The 9,188-nt window shown below is 34.2% G+C and overlaps 2 protein-coding genes across 2 annotated transcripts; one reads left to right on the top strand and one right to left on the bottom strand.

Annotated features, from left to right (window-relative positions):
• The first annotated feature begins 404 nt into the window (after positions 1 to 404).
• LOC100780381 (ribosomal RNA small subunit methyltransferase, chloroplastic) lies at positions 405 to 5,852 on the top strand. Its single transcript, XM_003534542.3, has 10 exons — positions 405 to 773; positions 1,221 to 1,370; positions 1,708 to 1,764; positions 2,318 to 2,407; positions 3,239 to 3,334; positions 4,341 to 4,425; positions 4,756 to 4,808; positions 4,930 to 5,013; positions 5,234 to 5,344; positions 5,472 to 5,852. The coding sequence occupies exons 1-10, from the start codon at positions 540 to 542 to the stop codon at positions 5,535 to 5,537; spliced, it is 1,026 nt and encodes a 341-aa protein (XP_003534590.1). The 5' UTR covers positions 405 to 539; the 3' UTR covers positions 5,538 to 5,852.
• Positions 5,853 to 6,194: 342 nt separating this feature from the next.
• LOC106794683 (uncharacterized) lies at positions 6,195 to 7,073 on the bottom strand. Its single transcript, XM_014762431.3, has one exon. It carries the CDS (start codon positions 7,032 to 7,034, stop codon positions 6,501 to 6,503), a length of 534 nt encoding a protein of 177 aa, XP_014617917.1. The 5' UTR covers positions 7,035 to 7,073; the 3' UTR covers positions 6,195 to 6,500.
• Positions 7,074 to 9,188: the final 2,115 nt, after the last annotated feature.

The raw sequence follows: 9,188 nt of genomic DNA on the forward strand, positions 1-9,188 counted from the left end.
TTAATTTTATTAATCTCAAGTAAAAATAAGAATATTTTTAAAATATTCTTCATTGAAACTTGATACTCTCTTAATTTTTATTTATAAAAACTAAATTTAAAATAATATTAGTTTTTTTTTTTATAAGATTCAACTTATAATGTTTATTGCATTAATTATTTTTAGATAAAAAATATCTCTCATTAAAAGAATAAAAAAAATGTATTAACTAATCATTAGAAGAGAGAGAAATATTAATAACAAAACTAATTTTGAAAAAATTATAAATTTAAAACAAATTTATTGTTATCAATTAAATTAACAATCATTTTTTTTATTTTGAAAATTTAGATAATTAAGTCTTATATATAAAAACATAAAAAATTATAGATAAAATAAAGCCGTTGAAAATAGAATTTGTTATAGAAATTACATCATTAAATAGAGGGAGATGCAAAAATATTTTTTGTTTTTTTGCTTATATGGTATATGAGTGTACCTGTGTAGCTAACTATTTCCCCTTGTATATATGTAGGAAGTTTCAAAACAGATAACTAAACATGTCTCCTTCATCGCTATGCTCTCTTCAAGCGTCCCCGCCAATATCTCACGCATTGCTTAACCGCCACCACAAACCGGCGCACGATAGCACCGCCGGCGTACGGAATAGAACGCCATACGTAGTTTCCTCTGAAAGAAGCAGCACTGCTTCGACGCGAAGCGCAGATGATTACCACGCCACTCTCAAAGCTCTCAACTCCAAAGGCAGATTCCCCAGAAAATCACTTGGCCAGGTTTCCATTTTTCTCTGTTACGTTTTGTTTTCTGAGAATTTTTGGCACGATCCATTGTGTTGTAGAGCTCCAAAAGTCATTTTTTTCTTCTTTTTTGAGGTGTTTTTATGGAAATTGGAAGGGGTGCTTCATCGAACAGAGGGTGGGTGGGGTCATGGGGTGCTTTGTTTGACCTGAATTTTGTGCTGTAGCACTTTAAAATCCAATTTTGTCATTTTTGTTTTGTTGTGTGGAATGATTTTTGAGGAAATTTTTGTGTACTTCATTTGGGTCTGTTATCGAACAGATGGTATGTGTGTGTGTGATCTGAATTTTGTGTTTTAGCTCTCCAAAATCTGATTTTATGTTTTTTGTTTCTTGTTTGGAGGTAGTTGTTTCGGGGGGCTTGTTGTGAAATGAATCTGCTTCTGAAGTATTTGCTGATTTGGTTGTTGATGTAATTTGTAGCATTATATGTTGAATGCTGACATAAATGACCAACTTGCTGGTGCGGCTGGTGTTGAACAAGGTGATGTGGTGTTGGAAATTGGGCCTGGAACTGGTTCCTTGACTAATGTTCTTTTAAACTCGGGCGCATTTGTTCTTGCAGTTGAGAAGGTTTGTTGGTTTTCATCTCACCTGTAGAACTAATATTAATACAACGGTATTCACACTCTCATACCTTCCTTGATTTCTTAGTTTCTTTTCAGTTTGTCAACAGCGAGACAGTTAGTTGTACATGTTTGCACATGTGAATATATGTAAATGAGTTTGTTTGTGTCCTTTTTTGGTCTGTATTGCTGTTAATTTGTATATCTTCATAATTTAAATATTTATTGGTCACCCTGTAGGCTTTGTAAAATTTCCAACTTTGTGGTAAGTTAGAGTGGTGATCTTCCTCGTTGTCATGTACTTCAACTCAAGTTTATGTTTTTGTGTCTTTCATGTGATTCAGGATAAACACATGGCTGCCCTTGTGAGTGAAAGATTTTCAAGTACAGGAAAGTTAAAGGTACAAGTCATGGTGAATTTGAACTTTATATTGCATGCCTATAGTCTTCTCTTTGATAAGATGCAAAATTGCAAATTAAGTTTCTCAAGAATTGAGCTATAATTCAGTTACCATATAATTCAGATAGAAGCTCAATATGCACTATAGTTATACTAGCTGATGTTGTTTCACATTGAGATTTAGCTACTTATAGTTGTAACCTGCAAATCAAGATTATATCTTTCATGACATTTATTACAAGATTGGGATTATTAATACTCCTTGTCTAGCCCTTCTTGTTGAAGTCAGAGGCTGGAACCACATCTACTGTGGTAGTTTTCCCTGTTTCTTCTTATTGCATTTAAAAGTTATGTCACACCTTGTAATTTCATCATAATTCTTGATATTTCAGCTCATTTGTTACTTCAGTTTGTTAATAGCATTGCCCATCTATATTTCATCTTCCAGTCTCCGTGTCAAATGTCAGATTTTTATGCCAAAGTTACGATAACTCAGCACCAGTTTTGCTGTATAAGTTATGATTTATCTTGACATTTTGATAAAACACCTGTAGGTTTTGACTGAGGATATTGTCAAATGTCATGTGCGCTCTCATATGTCATCATTGGTTGGAAGCATAAATCCAGAATCTAGAAAAGCAAAAGTGAGTACTCTACTTCCTAAACTAGCAAACAACGTTATTTAGTTGTAAACTTTTAGAAGTCATGCTTGCTTCATCTTATTCATTTTGTTTTTTGAGATTTTTTTTTGCTAAGGCTTTGATTTTTTGATCTCCACAGTTCAAATTATGTTAGAAGTTGAAGCCTTACAACTGCATAGATAAAATAATATTGTTAAAAAAATCCATGATTCTTGAGTCATTTGTGGTGTATCAATTTGGGCAGGCCCACTTTGAGCCATGCAAAATTTGGGCTGGACCAGATTTGATGTGGACTAACTATTTGGGGCCCCAGACAGCCCTATACAGGCCAGCTCACTGGTCCAGTGCATTAACTAAGAACAAAAAAAATAAATCCTTAGCAAAGTCTTTCTAGACACAATACTGGAGTTTTTTCCATTGTAAAAAACTCTTCAGGTACCTCTGCAGTCAGTGAAAATAAATATTACTATTACCACTTAATGAAGGAGGTTGAATTGAACCTGTCATTCTGCTCCACTCATCACTGTAAAAAAAGAAAATCATATTGCACTTTGCATGGGTAGCAGAGGAAACTTCAGTGTGTAGTTGGTTAATTCACTTGTTTTATTTATGCTTTATATCTATGCTAGCCTGCTCATGCTTGTTGTGAATCTTCCACTATCAAGATTACAGTCCTAAAAAATTCATTTGACAGCTTGACTTCAGGGTCCTAAATTAGGAAGCTATATTTTAACCATGAAGTTTTGATGTTCTGCTCTGCCACTCAAGTTTGCAAGATTATGCCAGAAAATATGTAACTTAAATGTAAATCCTGAATTGGCCTGTTGTTTGTAGGTGGTTGCCAACATTCCCTTTAATATCAGTACAGATGTGATCAAACTACTTCTACCAATGGGTGACATTTTCTCAGAAGTGGTTTTATTGCTCCAGGTTAGAATTGATAGCTCTTTAGTGTCTATATAATTTATTTTTTAGTTTTACTTTTTCTCATTTCCTCTTAACCTCTAATGTTTTCCATCCCTATCACTCAACCCCCACCGACCATTTACTTGATCCCAAGTTCGAGTGCTTCTCATGTTTATTGCTTTTACATCTTGATCAATATTACCAGCTTGAAGCATGGAGAAAGAAATTTAAAATTTAGAAAGATGAAGGTAGGGCCAAATTATTTATGAAATGATCAAATTTATTTGCAAGAACTGGAGGTGAGATTGCAGAAGAGACATGTTTTCCAAAGGACCTTTGTGAAACTTATATAACTCGGAGACTTAAGTGACTGAGTGTTAAAGATATCCAAAGGCCAAGTTATGTTTTCCGTGTATTTTCTTTCTTTTTTGAGCTAATATTTCTCATCTTGAAAGTGTGAGCTTTGGCGTATGATAAGTTTGTAGCCTTGTGATCTAGTGAATGAGGCTTTTGAGTCACAAAAAATAGCCTAAGGATTACAAGATAAGGCTGTAACTATATATATCTCACCTTCCCCAGACCTCACAGGGACAGGAGCCAGGTGTAATGGACCTCTCTGAGAATAACACCTAATATTAAGGGTATATTAAAAGGAGAGGGAAGAAGATGGGGGGGTAAGCAAAAATGTTGGGAAGATTGAGGGAGAGTGCAGAGTCTCTTGAGTAACCTCTGTTTCAGTTTTCTCCCTTCCATAGTAAATCCACCCCACAGGTATTGATATCACACTGACATCAGTATCTGCACAAGAATAGTAATCTACATTCACAACAACTGAGTGTGTTTTGAACCAGTTTGTATCAGCTTCCCTTTTAAGGTTTTGATTCTTTTAATCTTTTATCTTTGAAATTAACACCCCTTTGAAAAATGACAAGGGTTCAAGTTCAACCTAATGGAATGAGAGTAGCACTTCCAATAATAAGGGTGACTTCATATAATATCAGTTCTTACTAACCAGTTCAAACCATTGCAGGAGGAGACTGCCGTGCGCTTGGTAGTGTCATCACTCCGGACCCCTGAGTATCGTCCCGTCAATGTATTTGTTAATTTCTACTCAGGTACATATGCAGTGCAAAGAGTGTAGTATTATGTTAATCTATCCTTTTACAATCAAGGATCATATGTTTTCCTACGATAAGCAAATAATACCTGTAAAACTGATCCAGTTATAGAAAAGATTGAACTCTCAGACATGGCCTTAACCTCTTTTGTCATTTACGACACAAGGAGCTGTAAATAAAGTAAATGCTGGTAAAAATATTGGTTTTACTGCTTTGCATGTGGTTTCTTAAGGAATAACTTATGCATCAAAATGAAACCAGAGATTTTGTTATCCATTGCCCACAATTTGGTTGATTTTATGCTGAAGTTCTGATTTTCCTTTTCAGATCCAGAGTACAAACTTAAAGTCCCAAGATCCAATTTTTTCCCTCAGCCTAATGTAAGTGATCTGATAATTAAATGTGCCTGTAATGTCTTGATTTTGGCATTTTGCTTTAATGCACTTGAGAACGGATAGATTATAAATTATCAATTTACAACTGATTTTCATATTTGTGTAGGTTGATGCAGCCGTTGTCTCATTCAAGCTGAAACTACCCTCAGAATATCCCCAAGTTTCTTCCACTAAAAGCTTCTTCTCAATGGTAATCCTTTCCCCAGCATATACTGTCATGCATTGAGTTTCCAAGGATCTTCATCTTTAATTTCATTTGAAGACTCATCGCACTCAAATATCCCATGATGCTTGAGCCACAGAAGATATCCATTTGTTAATGTTTTCTTCCTAACAGCTACTGTAAACCAAGACAATGTTACAAACCTCTTTCACCATTTCAATGACACTTCAGTCCTATATTTTTGTAGGTTAATTCGGCATTCAATGAGAAGCGTAAGATGCTGCGCAAGTCACTTCAGCACATATGCACATCACTTGAGATCGAAGAAGCTTTAACAAGCATAGGTCTTCTAGCCACTGTAAGTGACCAGTGTGTGCTACTTTTTTCATTTGTTTTTATTTTTATGCCCTCACTAAACTTCATCAGTTCTGGTATTTTGTTTCTTAAGGGTTCTGCTGACCCACATGAACTTCTGATGTTTACAGTCAAGGCCAGAGGAACTAACATTGGATGATTTTGTAAAGTTGCATAACTTGATTGCCAAGGAGTAGCAATCTGGATTACTGTGGGATTGAAGAGCAACCTCAAGCAGAGGACCCTAGAGATTCACATATTCATAAGGCTCTTTGTTGCAGCAGACTTAGAACCAAAGTTTTAAAGGAGAGCTATGCTATGGCGTTCAAATTGGGAATACATTAAGATTCCAGCAGTTTTCTTCTACCAAATGTTTCAAGCACGGGCATGTTCATATCTGAAAAAAACTTTGCAGCTCCAAACCTAAATTATGTACATTCTGTGAATGTAATTAGACTGGACTCCCTTGTGCAATATACAGCTTGTAAGTTTAACTGCCGTCATTGGCAGTATAACTGTGCTTAATCAATCACCCTACACTGTAAATGAAGAGCAGTCTATTCTTGAAGCTGAAACAAATGCTTGCCTCGTCATAAAGGGAAAATGACATATGGCGATGTTTTCAATTCTGTTCAAATATTATAAACATCTACCTTTTGTAACCAAGGTTTTAAAAAATTATATGTGACTGTTATTTCAGCTGCAACGTCAAGGTTTTTTAATTATCTGATACCACAATTTAAATCTTTGACTATAACTAATACTACATGAAGAGTTGACCAATAAAATGGTGTATCATGGTTAATTGTATTTGTCTCCCCACCACCACAACACACACAAGCCATGAAAACAGATAACTGAATGCTACTTTTATACACGATCAGAAAGTTTGGAGGCTCATAGGATGTGTGAGTCTCTAACACTACGGATAAAAAGAAAATCAGAAAGTCTGCAAAGAACCAGCATAACCCCTGATTAACTTATCCATCCAGAGCTAACTCTACATCCCAAATCTTCCATGCCAAAACAACCACAAGCCATGGCCATCAACAAAACCAACCATCCTAAAAGAAAATTAAAATAAATTTTTTCCATTAACTAAAAATAATCTATACAAATAATTCTTCCATATCTAACACATGATCATGATCATGATGACACTAGCAATGAAACTGGTAGATAAGGTCCAATGCCCTCAACCTCATAGCATATGGATCATAGTCACTGTCACTGACCCTCCCCACAAACCCATCATCGGAAACAACCCGCTTCTCCTCCGCCACCGCTGCGGCGGAGGGCAAAAGGGGCCGTTTGGGGCGCTTGTTCTTGATGAAGCAGTGCCTCATTTTCTCCTCAACCTTGTCAATTGTGCACTTTGAAGTGGTCTCTTCATCATCGGCGACGATCTCGACCTGCATCGGGTCGCCGTCCGTGGCGGAGGAAGGAGTGGATTTGGTGGAGATGGGTGGGGTAAGGGTTGTTGTTGGTGGACGAAGAAGGTAACAAGTGTTTTGCCATGAAAGTGGCTTCTTGAAGAGAGAGAATGAGGTCTTGGATTCTTCCATTGGTTTTGGGTGATTGTGGGAAAACAAGTACGAAACGGGTCTTGTGGTTGTGTTGAAAATGAAGAGTTGCACTGCTGTTTGTAGCGGAAGTTGAGGATTTTTTCTTTTTCTTGGGGGGGTTGCTGCCATTATTGTTCTTGCAGTCAAATGAAAATTGATGCATGTTTTCTCACCCAACTTGAGATTTCTAATACTGGTTGAGTGGAAGAAAATAGAGGTAAAAAATAGGACGGTGAAAAAAAAAGAAATAGGTAAAAAAACTAAAATATATAAATGATTCTTTAACTTTTTTTTTTCAAAATTAATCCTTTAACTTTTAAAAATTAAAAGTATCCACTTATTTAATTCATGATAAGTTAATTGTTTTAAAAACTTGATCATTTTTTTAAATACAATTTTGAACTTTTTTATTAATTTAAAATATAAAATTTATTAGATTCATTTACATCAAAATTATTATGAGAACAACTAATGTTTAAATTAAAAAGAGACATAAATAAAATGAAAAATACACAAAAAAGTAAGTGTTATGATTAATTGATTGAAAGTTTAAAATTCTAATGTCGTATTTTATTATTATTTATCAAACTTATTTTTCATTATATTTATAGTCTCTTTTTTTTTTCAAACATCAATTGATTTTTATAATTTTTATATAAGTTGATCTAATGAAACAAATCTTACATCTTAGACTCCATTAAAAAATAAAAAATAACTCAACGTTAATTGAAAAAAATATTCCACGTTAATTCCTGTATTTTGGCAAAAAAAAAAAGACAAAAATATAGGTTATTTGGTTCGGCAGAGATGAAAAATAACTCCACCTTAATTAGTTCTATTTATATATAAATTATTATTATTATTATGTAGGTGTACATAATCAATTAACTATGCTTGAATAGAGCGCATTTCTTTGCATATTAGTGAAGAAATCTTTTTGAGTCACAAAAAAATTTGAATATTTCTTATCTAATTCTTTGTTGCCAAACGAAAGAAAATAGCTTTCTTCCATAGATTTCCATCCTCTTCTACGCACTTCAGTTGTATTTTGTGTGTATCAAATGCATGCTAATGCATCCTTAGAAGCTTTGAAAATAATCTTTATTGAGTATTATTTATTAATGATGTAATAATTAAGAATGGAGGCTATATTTTTCTCTTCCAAAAAAATGGTTCTCAACCTCTGTTAGTCAATATTTTTAGAGTAAAGTACAGATTATTTTAGTTCTTCTGTCATCAATTTATCATTCAAAACTGCGTAATATTATACTTTCTTTTCAAATAAATAGTTAAAAAAGAGAAGGAATTTAGAACGGGAAAATGTGGTGCAAGATATATCTGAATTCTTGTAGCTAACTATATCACCTCAAAGTATCTAGTAGAACCAGGATTACAAAGTTATGCAATATCAATATTGCAGTCTCACAGAACTCAGAAATTACAATATCAAATCTTGCAATATGTTAAAATCATTAAAGCAGGTCAATATATAAACAACAAAATACAAGCCTTTTTCTCTATCAAACATTGCCACAATATTCTATTGTGAATCATATAATTATGTTTTCTTAATGATTTTATTTCTTTCATACTGATACATATGTTATCCCACTTTCCAAAAAATTTGGATCCATCCGATGATAAGAACAAAAAGCATTATTTAGAAAAACTTTGCTTCTGAAAAATAATTGGACAAGAATAAAAATATGTAATCAACATTTGCTTAATCTGTTAAGCCTTAATTAACAAGAGTGTAGTGTGCTTGCTTGTTCTCTATGACCTACAATTGAGAGACTAAACTTAACTGTGTATGTTCAATGGAACTGAAAGCTAGCCTCTTGGTTGAACTTCAAAGTAGGGATTGCATCAAGCCGAACAGGTTCGGATTCAGGGTCATTAACATGATTATAAGCAAAAAACTGAAAAAATTAAAATCTAAAGCAACCCATCTTAACAGTACAGAATGACATAAACTAAATTACGAATTGGACAAAGTAAATTCTCTTGTGATCAACCATTATTTGGAGGGTCCAGCCCAGAAACCTTCAAACTCATGAACTTGAAATTATATGATCAAACTTCAAAGTTTGAGAGTCAAGTCCTCATCTACTGAAGGTGAATCTTAAATTGACACACTTGGACTTCCCTGAAGAGTAAGATCTCCCACGAGACTTTTAATGCACCCTCAGCAAGTGAAGGAATCTTTTGCCATAGAGCTTCGTAGTGCGTAGTTTTAAAAGGTTCAATCTACGTGCTAATGTTACAGCCTCTCCACCCCAAGAA

This window comes from Glycine max, chromosome 9 (genome assembly GCF_000004515.6).
Source record: "Glycine max cultivar Williams 82 chromosome 9, Glycine_max_v4.0, whole genome shotgun sequence".
Lineage (NCBI taxonomy): Eukaryota > Viridiplantae > Streptophyta > Magnoliopsida > Fabales > Fabaceae > Glycine > Glycine max.

Excerpts from the sequence above, each read along its gene's own strand:
- LOC106794683 (XM_014762431.3), bottom strand. The coding sequence starts at position 7,034 with ATGGCAGCAACCCCCCCAAGAAAAAGAAAAAATCCTCAACTTCCGCTA.
- LOC100780381 (XM_003534542.3), top strand. The coding sequence starts at position 540 with ATGTCTCCTTCATCGCTATGCTCTCTTCAAGCGTCCCCGCCAATATCT. Across the intron at positions 4,426-4,755 it reads ATTTGTTAATTTCTACTCAG|ATCCAGAGTACAAACTTAAA; the intron begins GTACATATGCAG and ends TTTCCTTTTCAG. Across the intron at positions 5,014-5,233 it reads CTAAAAGCTTCTTCTCAATG|GTTAATTCGGCATTCAATGA; the intron begins GTAATCCTTTCC and ends ATATTTTTGTAG.